The 13,977-nt window shown below is 37.9% G+C and overlaps 1 protein-coding gene and 1 long non-coding RNA gene across 2 annotated transcripts; both read right to left on the reverse strand.

Moving 5' to 3' along the window:
• On the reverse strand, positions 753 to 3,437 carry LOC18788002 (uncharacterized protein C9orf78 homolog). Its single transcript, XM_007221430.2, has 7 exons — positions 3,276 to 3,437; positions 3,054 to 3,188; positions 2,540 to 2,827; positions 2,300 to 2,423; positions 2,053 to 2,126; positions 1,606 to 1,763; positions 753 to 1,392 (listed from the first exon to the last, which is right to left on the reverse strand). Exons 2-7 carry the CDS (start codon positions 3,176 to 3,178, stop codon positions 1,229 to 1,231), a joined length of 933 nt encoding a protein of 310 aa, XP_007221492.1. The 5' UTR covers positions 3,179 to 3,188; positions 3,276 to 3,437; the 3' UTR covers positions 753 to 1,228.
• LOC109948295 lies at positions 4,463 to 5,088 on the reverse strand. The gene is made up of 2 exons (XR_002270937.1): positions 4,958 to 5,088; positions 4,463 to 4,839 (listed from the first exon to the last, which is right to left on the reverse strand). It is a non-coding gene; the product is annotated as an uncharacterized LOC109948295 (long non-coding RNA).

The following is a 13,977-nucleotide window of genomic DNA, read 5'->3' on the forward strand; positions in this document are numbered from 1 at the left end:
TGAAGAAAATGTCACACCAAATCGAAATTTTCTATTGCTTTGGAGCACAATATACGTTATTATTTTCATGCTTTCCTAGGAGAAGAGTTTAGTAACTATCAAGAATCCGTATATTCCCGTTAGCACATAAAATGCTATTATATAATTTTTATGGGCTTTAGCTCTACAATGCTTTCCTAGGAGTAGAGTTAGTTGTTGAAAGCCCATAAATGCTATTTAAAATTGCCAATATTATTTTGATAATAAAAAATATAAAAAAAGAATTGAAAGACGGGTTTTTAAAATTATTTTCCCAAAGCTTGAATTTGACCAAGGACTAATTTGACACCAAAAAAATTGCAGGCGGTAATCTAGCATAAAAAAAACTGTTTGTGACAATGTGAAATAAAATAGTAGTCATGGGACTCACGTGACTCTTTTTGACAGAACTCTAACAGCTATGACGGTATGTTGTATTTTGTCACAACAATTTAGTTCAGGTGATAAATTGTCACATAATGACGTTCAGGTGGTCAAGTGTCGAAATGGGTAAAGTTCAGGTAGTATTTGCTAAATTTTCCCCTAAATTACGACATTAATCAATGCATGTTACGCTTTTCATGTCAAAACTCCTTTAGACTGATAAATCTAGTGAGTCAGAGCAATATATGTCTTGATAACTCTTTCAATTTATTCGCAACCAAATGAATTTGAAAATTTTCCACCTGTTCAAATTCACATATTGATCAATTTCTTAAACATCACACCTACACTTGAAGTCAAAACTGTTTGATTGCATTATATCGAGAGTGATTACTTCAACAATCATACACCTTAAAAAATTTCAAGGTATTTCTTAAGACAAACCAAACACATCTAGTTACACAATTATGAGGATGCAGCCAGAACATTTGAAGCTCTTAAAGCTTGGATTTGGTCTGCTCCCTTGAGTGATGGATACAAACTAAACAGAAATTGCAAGCATGCTTCCAGGAAAGACCATCCACATTCAGCTGTCATCAGACAGACCAAGCTTTTGAGCAGGCAAAGTCGACTAAAGAATGTTAGATATTACATCAAAAACTAGTTAGGACGATGCTTTTGCAACAAAATGAGCTTTGTGACACAAACTGCAACAAACAGCGTATTTTCACATGTTGTATGGCATAATGAGTGCAGAAACCATTCTTGACTCCTTTTTTATTAGCCTAAATTCCATTCTAGGCATTTTACTGTTGTTGGAGCAGCGTTACCTCCGCATGACACGGTGACGCTCTCGTTTGCGGAAGCGCTCAAGCATGAACTGATCTGTTGCAGCTTGCCTCTGCCCTGCCACTTCTGTACCAGTGTCATTTTGTCTGGAAACACCACCATCATCCTGTGCACTTCTATCTTTGTAGAGCTCAGGATGTTCTGTAAGTTCCATGTTTGTTGTTAGTAAGTTTCATGTTTGTTGTTAGTGTGTGTGAGAAACCACCCTCCCCTTATAGTTTAAACTATCGCTTGTATTTAAATAAAAAAAAGATTTTGTGACTAGCATAGCCCTTGACTTACCAGTTTGGTGTGAAGTCAACTAGGTAATCTACTCATATTATTCAATGGAATCAAGAAGGAAAGCTAACCAACCTCTTCTAAGTTTTTCAGCATAATCCCTGCCACGCTGGAAATAATCAGCACTGTAACTTGAGGGGATGCTAAATTCTGATTTTGTCTGCCCAATGAGCCGCTTCTCCTGCAAAAACTTCTTGGCAGCCTCAGTTTCCTCAATATTTCTTAACTTGTATCTGCAATCATTAGAAATAATAAAACATAACAATTAAAAGGCAAATAAAAACTTACAGTATAGGAAAAATTATCATATAAATCATGCATCCATGAGATTACATGCAAGGATTCTGCTCTCATGCTACCAATGCAGATTCAAAAATTAAGGCATAACCTTGTGACCATCTATGCTCACTTTCGTTAAGAAGGATGAAGAATTGCATAGAAAAAGTACTCTACAGCTAATTTCAAACAAGAACATTCACATAACATATAGTGTAATAAATTAAGAGTAGGAAAGGGCTTTACTCAATAGGAAGCTGAACCTCGGCAATCCCAGTAGTCCACTGAGTGGAGCTTTCTTCTGAGTTTCGCCTTTTCACCTGGCAGGAAATGGCCCAAGTTAAAAGAAGTTGATGTAGTGAAAGGGCTTTAAGGATGAAATGAACAAGTTGGGTGAGCAACACTAAAAAGAGTCGTAGGTCTAGATAGGTCTGATGTACTCACATACATAGAAGCATTTTGGAAAATAAAACTAGAGTGCTGAGTGACTCACTTTAAGATGGTCAGGTATCTTGTATAACTCATCTTCAGCACGCTTTAAATCATTTTCAACTTGATCTGAAGCATCAATTTTCCTGCCCCTCTTCTTTGCTAATTCTTGTTCAACATATTTCAACCTTTCAAATAATCAACATAGGAAGCCTTAATCATGTTCGGTAATACAACATTCCCTCGTAGTCCCATTCTACACTAATGCAAGAGCAATATAAATAGCAAAAGAAAAGGACATTACATATTGGGATCTTCAACCATGACGGCAGTTTCCTGAGCAAAGGTATCTTGGAGAACTAAATCATCTTTGTCTCCATCTCCGCCACCACCTTCACCGTGCTTATTACTAGGAGAATGAGTGCCGTCGCTTCCTCTCTTGTTCTTATCAAGGTTAGTATTATTGTTACTATTGTTGTTGTTATTAGTAGTACTAGGAATGTTCTGCGTCGCACCATTACTAGTTAAGGCAGGAATCCCAGACTTCCTCTCCCTCTGCTTTTGCAGGAATTTCACCTCCTCCAGCGCCAATCTGCACATTCATACTTCATAGATTACATTCTTTCTTTTCAAATTACAATACCAGAATTTAAGAAAATACAGAAAGCCCTAATATGATTATCAGTCTACACTGAATATCCTTCTGCTCATTATTTCTATTTCAGTAAAATTATAGCACTTTTTCTATCTTCCAGTTTTATAAAATCCAAAAAATTAAAAACGAAATTAATACAAAAACAACGTCGGAAGGTACCTACCTCCTCTCTTCTTCTTCTTCATCTTCCTGGTCACTGATTTTTTCAGAATCTTGGTTATCCTCAGCGGGCGCGTTTCTTTTTCTGAAATTCTTCTTCATCTTCATCTTCTGCTGCTGCGATTGCATTCTATTCGGTCTTACCACCAAATTCAAATTCAATTTAGGGACTCGATACCGTTGTTATTAGATTCTAATTTTTTGAACCCTAGGCTCTAAATCTCACCTGCTACCCACGAGACTCCGTTGTATTTGCCTGCTTTGAGCTTTTCTTCTGTATTTTGCCTACTTTTGCCAAGGGAAATTCTATATAAACCCCACAAAATGCTCTCTAAACCCAAACTCCAAAGTTTCGTCACTTAAACTTTCCGCTTTACCCTGGAATAGAACTTTAAAAAAGGATGGAAGAAAGATTATAGGACAAACTACAATAAATCCCCAACTAATAGGGTCATTTACGAGTTTATATCTGATTTTTGGGACATTTACCAGTACATACTTAACGTTATGGAAAACTTACAAATTGCCCCATCTGTTAGCGAGACCGTCAAGAAATCTGTTATCTGCCTGCGTGGCGTCTAGCTGGACGATTTTTTAAGGGCATTTTGGGCATCTCATGTCCCTGGGTTTCGCGCCCAAAACAACATGTGGCCTTCTATAATTCAAAAAAACAAAAAATAAAAACCCCCAAATCGAGTTCCAGATCTAAGCCCCCACTTAGACCTAAGCCCCAAATCGACAAAAGTAGTTGCCCAGGTTCCAATTTGAAGAAGACAAAGACGACGATGTCGACGAGGTCGTTGATGTCTACAAATCGAAGATGCGAAGTGGGCCAGCCCATTTGTCACTGGGGCAATCAATGTCGTCTGACGACGTCGTGGACTGACAACAACCCTGGGAGATTGTGGGGCTGCGCCGATTATGGGGTAAGAAGAGGTTGTGCATTCTTTGAATGGTATGATCTACAGGTATGCGAAAGGTCTAAGATTGTGATATGTGGACTATTGAAATGATTACGTAAGGAAGAAGAGGAAAACCGAAAATTGAAAAAAGAGGTTGGAGCTGCCTTGAAAGCACAAAGATTTCTACAAGCAAGTGTTCTGGGTTCTTGGATTTTTTTGATTGTGTTGTTGGGAATGCTAATACTAGAATGGAGAGACTCTGGATCTTCCAAGAATGTGAAATTAGTACTTACATTTTAGGGTCTAGAACTTAGAAGACTTGGGTGATGTTTTTTGTGGCCATTTGTGGGACATTTTGGAAAATCAAAGTGCTTTATGTGTATGAAAAGTCTGTTTCTTGTAATTTCCCATGTCAAGTTGTATGAAAGATGTTTATGTATGAACAATTGTTAGGCAATTTCTAAATGCATAGATTGTTTATGTATGCACAATTGTTAGGCAATTTCCAAATGAACAATTGCTTGAAGGCAAATTCCATTATATTTTGAGTTCAAAATACATACATATTTTTCCAACCTTTGCAACTCAAATTTACAAAATGAACATGAGCACCTAATATGGAATATAATAAAACAGCTACCAAAAGTTGACAAAATGGCCACATCACAAAACCAAAAGTTGTCCTAGTTCAAAATAAAATGGAATTTGCATAAACTAAGAACTAAGAGTCTATGTTCTTTGTCTCTTGGATGCTTTCAATCCTATTCCAACAGTTTCAGCTACATTTGGCTGGGAAGCATTTAGTGCAGCCTTCTTTGCAGCAGCAACAGCCTTTGCCCTTGCATATGCAAGCTTTCTCCTAACTCTTGTAGCTACTTTTGCTTCATCCTACAGAGAAAAAACACTTTCAACTTCAAACAATAAAACAATAATATAGCTTTTCCATTTTAAGGAAGAAACAACAAAATATTTCATCAATAGGCTAGCAATAAAAATAGGCACTCACAGCAGCAACTGCAGGGTCTTGGTTATGTATTTTTCTTGGTCTTCCTTTACCTCTTGATAGGGGTTTTTCCTTTTGAGGTAGATTCTGATGGTGAGTGGTTTTGTTATGGCTAGTTGAACTACAAATACTACACCTCATTTGCATTCCTTGTCTTCCCAACCATTTTTTCCCAATCTTATCTATTCTCTCTTCAACTCCTTTTATCCTCACATTCCTAGGTCTTCCATGTTGTCTAGTGTAGGCTGGTGGCTTTATTGTTGTTTGGTTGGTCTTCTCCTATAGTTGTGACCCATTAATTGGCATAATGAGATTGTTATAGAGGGTCATGTAACTGTCCTTGCTGTAGTATGAATGCACATAATCCTCCAAAACTTTACCTCATTTATAATGTATGGTAGCAATTCCATGAGCACAAGGAATGCTTGACAAGTCCTACTTTCTGCAAGAACAAGTGTGATAATCCAAATCCACCACATATTGGTCACCTCTTCCTACATCCACTTGATATTTAGGACCACCAGACCAATGCACTATACAATTACATGCTTCTAACTTTTTGTGTTGGACATGGTCAAAAATGTTCTTGCATATTTGATGAGGCCAGCTGCTCATCTTGTCCCTCCTCCACTAGATCCTTCTCATCAACAAGCACCTGATCATCTCTAGCATTGTGATAATTGGCTTGTCCCTTGTTGTCTTGATACTATTGTTGAAGCTTTCACACAAGTTATTCTGCAGCATATCATACTTAATATGTGTTCTGACATGAGACTTAGACCATTGTGTTGGTGGCTTATCAGCAAGCCACTCCCATGCATTGCTATCTAAGGTCTTCATTACTTCCATTTGATAGTTAAAACAAGGCATATTGGTAGCTCTAGCACATGTCCATAACTGATCTCTCAAAACTTTACCTTTATACGTTTTGTTGAAGTTATCCCAAAGGTGCCTCACACAGAATCTTATCTCAACATTATGCACAATGTCTTCAAATCCACCATGCAGTCATTTTTGCTTGTCAGATATAAAGGCCCATCCATAGGAATTAACAAGTCCACATTATTGGCCAACAGATCAATGAACCATGTCCATGACTCCCTCGTTTCCATCTTAATCATAGCATATGCTAGCACCCAAGTCTCGTTATTGGGATCGATCCCAACTGTTATAAGCAACTGTCCACTATAAACCCCTTTTAAATGGCAAGCATTTAACCCAATAAAAGGCTTATAGTTCATCTTAAACCCTATCTTTCATGGTTTTAAACAAATGTACAACCGCTTAAAAACAGTTTCAGGATCAACAAACTCACAGTGCATCTTTGTTGTGGAGCCAGAGTTTTTATCTTCCAGCTCATGGCAATAATCCCATAGCATGGCATATTTCTCAGCAACCGTTCCTTTAATGATTCGTAGCGCCTCTGCCTTTGCCCTGTAAGCTTTCATCCTAGATATACCTACTTTAAACTCAGAAGAGGCTGCGTTCATTATAGACTGTAGGCATCGTGGGATTTGACTGAATCCTAGGCAGGAACTTATCTCTCAACCATTTACTTGAGGCTTGTGTGTTTTCAAATACTCTGACACAATTATGAATGGGATTATAGTATTTCACCACCAAGCTTCGATCTGTAGGGCTTTTCCAAGCCACATAAATTTGCCATGGACAACTCACTGCTTTACAAATTGCCTTCAGCTTATACTTTTCATTCCTGAAGAAAGTGACCTATTTCCTACTCAACAAGCAATATTCACGAACAGCTTCTCTGAAAACCTTGCAATCACTGAATATCATTCCAATATCAAATACAGGGTTTTATTTGTTTGTTTCATGGTTATAGTGTTTGAATTTTTTCCCCCTTGCAACGGTTTCATCATCTTCATTTGAATAAACACTTTTTAACTCATCCTCCACTGCTTGATCCCCCTCTTCCAATCTGATGTCTTGAAAATATGTATAGTGAAAATCTGTAGTCCAGGAAGGCTGCTCCCTATTTTGACCAGTCTATAAAGGTTGGTCTTCATTTTGACCAGTCTGTAAATGGTTGTCCCTACTTAGACTAGCATATGAAGGGTGGTCCCCACTTGGACCAGCATGTAAAGGTTGGTCCCCACTTGGACCAGCCTATGAAGGTTGGTCACCACCTGCCAAGTTGTCAGAATTACGGACACCATCTTCACCCTCATTAACAAAACCACCTTCATTAACAGCACCACATTCACCCTCATTTATCTCATCATCTTGAAGAGGCCGAAAAGTATCTTCAACCGGGGTATGGTAAGTAATCCACTGTTGCAAAAAATGGTTTTCTCAGCTATCTCTTCAATGTTATCCTCTCTACTCACTGTCAACAAAACTAGATGTATTTGATAAGGATGCATCACTATCTTCCCCTTCTGTTGCACTTGTCATTGCCACACATTTACCCTTTGAAGACCTTGTAGCCCTTGCCCTCTTTGGTGCCTCAGGTTCAGCCACTTCTTTACCCTTTGAAAACTTTGTAGCCCTTACCCGCTTTGGTGCCTCAGGTTCAGCCACTTCTTTATCATTTGAAGACCTTGCAGCCTTTTCCCTTCTTTGGTGCCTCAGCCACTGTTTTACCCTTTCCCCTCTTTGGTGCCTTAGCCACTGTTTTACTATTTCCTTTCTTTGCTACCTCAGCCACTGTTTTACCCTTTGCATTCTTTAGTGCCTCAGGTTCTGAAAAAACCCCAACATCCTCCACTGCTTCTTGCTCCACTATCTTCACCTTATGTGGCTTAGGATATTTAGTTGGCTGCTCAACATTGCTCTTTGTCTTATAAGGAACAAGAGGACTACAATCAGCATATCCTATATCCTCAATCACCATTGACCTCTGTTTTTGTACCCCGGAACCTTCCACTCTTTGCAGCTCGATCTGTTTGTGTTTGTTTAAAAAGGTATAAGGGTCATCAGCCAATTGTGTCAAAAATATATCTATCTCCCTTACTCCTGGCACACATTCACACATTTTCATAACATCTTCATCAGATAAAATTTTTTCTACACAAGAAGAGTTGGGAAGCTCATAGTGATATAACACTATACCATCATACTCTAACTCCTTAACTATCATACCAATTTCAAACATAGACATTTGGTCCTTATCGCAAAAATCAATGAAGTCCATAGTCCCATTTACATACAGGTTGTCACATATAGAACCCACATGGTTCATTCAAATAGTAAACTTATCATCTTCACCTACAAAGCCACATAGCAGTCAAACCTATCAATAAACAATTGTTCAATACAGAACTGGTGAATAAACAAGGATATAAACAAATGCAAAGGTTTTGGACCACTAAGTATTGTCTGGAATCGAAAGCAGTTTGGTTCGGAAAAAAAAAAGTTATTTTTTTTATGCTTTTCCAACAACACAACGACAGAAATAGACCTTTTATGCTTTTCCAACAACACAACGACAGAATTGGACCATGGACCACAAATATCACTCTCCAGCACACTTCAAAGCAAATGAAAGGTTCAGACAAAATAAAACCGCAGACATCTAACCCTTTACGACGAAACCAAAAAGCAAGAAGTATTAAAACTGCCTTCAACTTACAGTAACGAGGAGCACAACAACCATGAGGATGAATACCCCACGGCATCTCGAATTACAGCAACCCAGCCTTCTTTGTGCTTTTGATCGATGCAAAATGGGGATTAGGTTCAATTTGTGGAATTGGTTTCGATTTGGGGGGGAAATCGACTTGGTTGAGGGGGTTTATGGACGACGACTATCTGGAACTCGATTCGAGGGTTTTTTTTTTTTTTTTTTGAATTACAAAAGGCCACGTGTTGTTTTGGGCGCAAAACTCAGGGACATGAGATGCTTGAAATGCCCTTAAAAAAGTGTCCAGTGGACGCCACATAGGCAGATAACAGATTTTCTGACGATCTCGCTAACGGATGGGGTAATTTGTAGGTTTTCCGTGACGTTGAATATGTACTGATAAATGTCCCCAAAATTGGGTATGAACTCGTAAATGACCCTATAGGTTGGGGGGTTTATTGTAGTTTATCCAAGATTATATAATTTACATAAAAACTTTCCGCTTATTTTAAATTGACACCCAATCTTTGAAGACTTTACAAACTTATAATTGTTGGTGCGGTATAGCTCAGTTAGTTGAGTTCTTTCACCTCCGTTTATGTGGGAAGATGTTTGAAACCTCTAAGCATTCAATGAATATTTGTGTAAACTCCTTTCCCTAATCGCTTGTACTATAAAAAATAAAAATAAAAACTCATAACTAAATTCATGAAAACCTACATGTGATGTGAGCTCTTCCGTGGATGACTTTGTTTCATTAAATGGTTACATGGCGAAATGGATCCCATTTTTATCTTGTGGGCTAAACATAGATGTGGAATTTCACATATCAACTCAGAGCACATCATGTGGACTTTTCATGTCAAGAATGATGGAAATGCCCTTTTATGAAACGAAAGGGAAACTAAAAGGTCTTGGCCAGCCGGACTACCTTGGGCTAAGGAGATCAACCCAAGTCAAGCCCAATAAGACATTGATCTAGGAGGATCTACCAACAAAAATAAACGTAATATACTATAATTATAATTTATTAGATTATTAGATTATTTAAAACCATAAAAACTAATGATTCATAACGAATTGTTATAAACCATAAAAAAAATTAATGGTTTTAAATGGGTGAGATTTTAGGCAATTCATTCTTTACGACTTAAAATAATTTTATATTTTAGTTTAGTTAATTTTAGCAACTAAACCTTGTATAAATACGTAAGTTATTCATTGAAATGAATTAAGCAATTCTGAAAGAAGAACTCAAAGTAGTTCCGTACTTTCTTCCTTTTGTTTCTCTAATTGTCTTAAAATTTCTCCCATTCCCTTTTTCCTATAGACTAGGAATTCATAGTTCTATCGACTAGAAGTTTTGGATCAAGTGGTATCAGAGCACCAGATCCGATAGGGTGATGGTGGTTTATGGTCTCAACTCACAACCAACGTAAAGCTTCTGGAGAATAACTTTTAGGTCCTTTGCTCATACACCGAAAGCCAAGGTCCAAGAGAGACATTATGACTGGAGAAAACAAACAGGATACATCTAGTGATGGCGATCGCATCACTAAGCTTAAGCAACAAGCTAAAAACTTGTCTGCATCAATCCTTAAACTCATGGAGAGTTTGAAGACTAGAAAACCTTCACGTCCATCAACTTCATATGAGCCTGATCAAAAGTTCAAGAAAAATATTGTTGAGGATAGCGAAGATGAAGACAACACACAAGCTGATCTACCGAAAAAGGAAGCTGAATCAAGTGACAACAAAAATTCTATTGATACCTTAAAATTTGATTTTAAGGTTGATATCCCTACATATAAAGGAGATGTTGATCCTAAAAAGCTAGATAACTGGATAGACACATTAGAAACCTATTTCACAGTTTATAAGTATTCTAATGTGCAAAAGATAAAATTTACTAGTTTGAAACTTTCAAGCCATGCCCTTACATGGTGGAAGTCCTATCGGAGACGGTATGATGTCTCATAATTGACTTGGAAGAACTTCAAGATGCTTTTGAGAAAACAATTCTATCCAGTTGGCTATGAAGATGAAAGATGGTATAAGTGGCAACACTTCAGACAAAGATTTGGGCAGCCTGTACAAGAGTATACAACAGAGTTCCACAACCAAGCTATGGTTTTGGATATCGACGTCGACGACTATGATGTTTTCATGAAGTATACTGGAGGTCTTGCTGACTATATATGGAAAAAACTAAAATTGTTCATTGTAATACTATTGACGAAGCTACTATGAAGGCCATCGCCATGAAGGCAAAAAATAAAAGAACTGACAAAAAGGATGGCAGATCAAAACCTGTCAACAAAACTGACTGGCAAAAAAAGCGGAAGCAGAGCAAGGAAGGTCAAACATAGAAAGTCTACTATGATCACTGTCAAACCAGTAAACATGAAAAAGACAAGTGCTAGATACTCCATCCTAAGTTGTGGCCAAAGCACGAGAAAAACAACCAAGAAAGAAATGACAGAAAAGCCACTTTAACTGCACAACAGACATAAGAGCTTGCAGAGTTGAAGCAACCTGATATTACACTTACCCTTATGACAAGACCAGCAGATACTGAAGACACGTACAACTGTGAAACGCTATTTCATGTGAATATTCAGGTGAAGCAAAGTATTGTACAAGCTATCATTGACCCTAGAAGTCAGAAAAACATGATTTCAAAGGCTTTAGTAAGAAAAATGGGTTTAGACAACACCACATCCTAAGTTGTACCCACTGGGATGGATTCAAAAGGACGTTGACTTACAGATCACGAAGCGATATACCTTCAAATTTGCTATTCGCAATCGATATATCGATGAGGTGACATGTGAGGTGGTTCCTTTAGAGCTTTGCCAAGTCATATTAAGCAGTCCATATTTATGGGACCGAGATGTCATTCATTATCAGAGGCTTCGTAAGTATCGACTTGTGAAGGATGAGAAGGAGTTTTACATCAACGATTGCAAGCCTCAAGCTACAGATAATTTGATGACAGTTAACGAAGCCAAGAGGTTAGTCAATTCATGTGGACGATACATTTTGTTGATGATTCAACTGCAAGATCATAGTTCTGGAGCTATGACATTGTCTACTTTGTCTTTATCTCCCATGCAATGCTCAAACATAGGGAAATTGCAAGAGAGTTCAAGGACTTATTTCAGGATGTGCTTGTTTGCCACTGAGGAGAGCTGTGGAGCATGATATCCAGTTGGTAGAAGATTCACCTTTACCAAAGTTAGGTTTGTATCGCACTTCTCTGACGGAATCTGATGAGATCAAGAAGCAAAATCAAGGACTTCTTGAATAAAGAGTCATCAAACCTAGCTACCCACCATATGGTTCGCCAGTATTACTTGTGCCTAAGAAAGACGGAGGTTGACGTATGTGTGTAGATTATAGGGCACTCAACAAAATAACCATTAAGAATCGATATCTATTGCAAAGGATTGATGACTTGTTAGATCAATTACATAGTGCTCGTTACTTTACAAAGTTAGATCTCAAATCCGGCTATCACCAAGTTTGCATCCATGAAGAAGACACTTGGAAGATTGCTTTCAAGACTAAGCAGGGACTCATCGATTGGTTAGTCATGCCATTTGGGTTATGTAATGCTCCAGCTACCTTCATGTGATTGATGAATGAGGTACTCCGCCCTTTCATTGGTGACTTCATCATTGTATACTTAAATGACATTCTCATATTTAGTGTCACATGGGATGACCATCTTCATCATATTGCTCAAGTTTTGGAGGTTCTGCGAACAAATCAGTTACAGTTAAACTGTAAGAAGTGTGAATTTAGGAAACAACACCTTGTATACCTGGGATTCATTGTTGGTGCAAAAGAACTGAAAATTAACCTAGAGAAAGTACATGTGATTTCTCAAATTGCAGCACCCTTACATTCTCTTATAAAGGCCAATCAAAAGTTTGAATGGTCGAGAAACCATGAAGAATCTTTCCAATTGTTGAAACAAAAGATTACAGAGGCCCTAGTACTAGCATTACTGAATTTGCAAAAACCATTTAAAGTGGAAGCAGATGCATTGAACTATGCCATGGGAGAGCCATATTATTTCAAGATGGGAAACCATTTGAAGTGGAAGCAGATGCATCGAACTATGCCATGGGAACCATATTATTTCAAGATGGGAAACCAGTTGCATACCATTCTGAGTTGTTTAGTTAACCGGTATAAAACTATTCAACTTACGACAAGGAGCTGTATGCAATGCATCAAGTAGTGAAGCATTGGAGAGCTTACTTGTTGGGAAAAGAAGTTGTAGTTCACTCAGATCATAAACCTCTTCAGTTTTTAACTACATAGTCTAAGTTATATCAAGTTTGCCATATGAAATGGATGTCTTACCTACAACAATACAATATTGTGATAAAGTACAAGAAGGGAGCAACTAATAAGTTGGCAAATATGTTATCTAGACCATCTACACCAGTTAGTTCCGTATTGCTAGTGGGTATGAAAATCCAACCCATTGTTCCTTCTGAATATGCCAAAGAGTATGACATAGATGCTTATTTCAACTCAGCCTATGCTAAGCTACAACAAGGAAGGACTAGTGAGTTCCAATTGAATGATGGACTAATGTACAAAGGAACACAATTGTGCATTTCAGAAGATGGCAACAGATTGCAGTGGATTCGTGGGGAAGCCTTTTAACAAGTTAGGACTGTATCTTCCATTGCCAATACCTAGCCGACCTTAGGAGAGTATCTCGATGGATTTCTTAAGTAGATTGCCTAAAACCAAGTCTGGAAATGACTACTTGTTTGTGATAGTAGATCGTTTCAGTAAGAGGGTGATTCTCATTCCATGCAAAGACCATTACTGGAGAAGGAGCTGCTAAGTTATTTTTTTCAACATGTTTGTAAGCATTTTGGCTTACCTGCATCAATTATTTCTGACAGAGACAGTCGATTCTTAGGCCATTTCTGGAGGTCGTTATGGGGAATGATGGATACTAGATTGAAAAGAAGCACTGCATTTCATCCACAGATAGATGGGCAAACAGAGGTCGTAAACCGGACTATGGTACACTTATTGAGGGGTTACAATTCCAAGCATCCGAAGACTTAGGATGAAAGTCTCTCTTACTTACAGTTTGCTTTTAACCGAGCAATTCATGGCTCTACACTCAAATCTCCATTTGAGGTTTGTTTAGGTTATTTACCCCAGAGTCCTTTTGATTTAGTATTCACTATGAGTGACAAACCATTAAGTGGGAAAGAAGAAGAAAAACATATTTGAGCACAGAAATTTCTCAAACAAGTCAGAAAGATTCATACTGAAGTGGAGGCACAACTGAAACGTTCTCATCAATGATATAAAGCTCGCTATGATAAGCATCGTGTGCCATGTAACTTCAAAGAAGGTGATCCAGTATGATTACACCTTGGAAAGGAGCGGCTAACCAGTG

The sequence above is a fragment of the Prunus persica genome, chromosome G3 (assembly GCF_000346465.2).
Source record: "Prunus persica cultivar Lovell chromosome G3, Prunus_persica_NCBIv2, whole genome shotgun sequence".
Lineage (NCBI taxonomy): Eukaryota > Viridiplantae > Streptophyta > Magnoliopsida > Rosales > Rosaceae > Prunus > Prunus persica.

Coding starts and splice junctions, on each gene's coding strand:
- LOC18788002 (XM_007221430.2), bottom strand. CDS start 3,178: ATGCAATCGCAGCAGCAGAAGATGAAGATGAAGAAGAATTTCAGAAAA. Junction 2,828..3,053: donor GAAGAAGAAGAAGAGAGGAG/GTAGGTACCTTC, acceptor ATGAATGTGCAG/ATTGGCGCTGGAGGAGGTGA. Junction 1,393..1,605: donor TGCTGAAAAACTTAGAAGAG/GTTGGTTAGCTT, acceptor TGGAACTTACAG/AACATCCTGAGCTCTACAAA.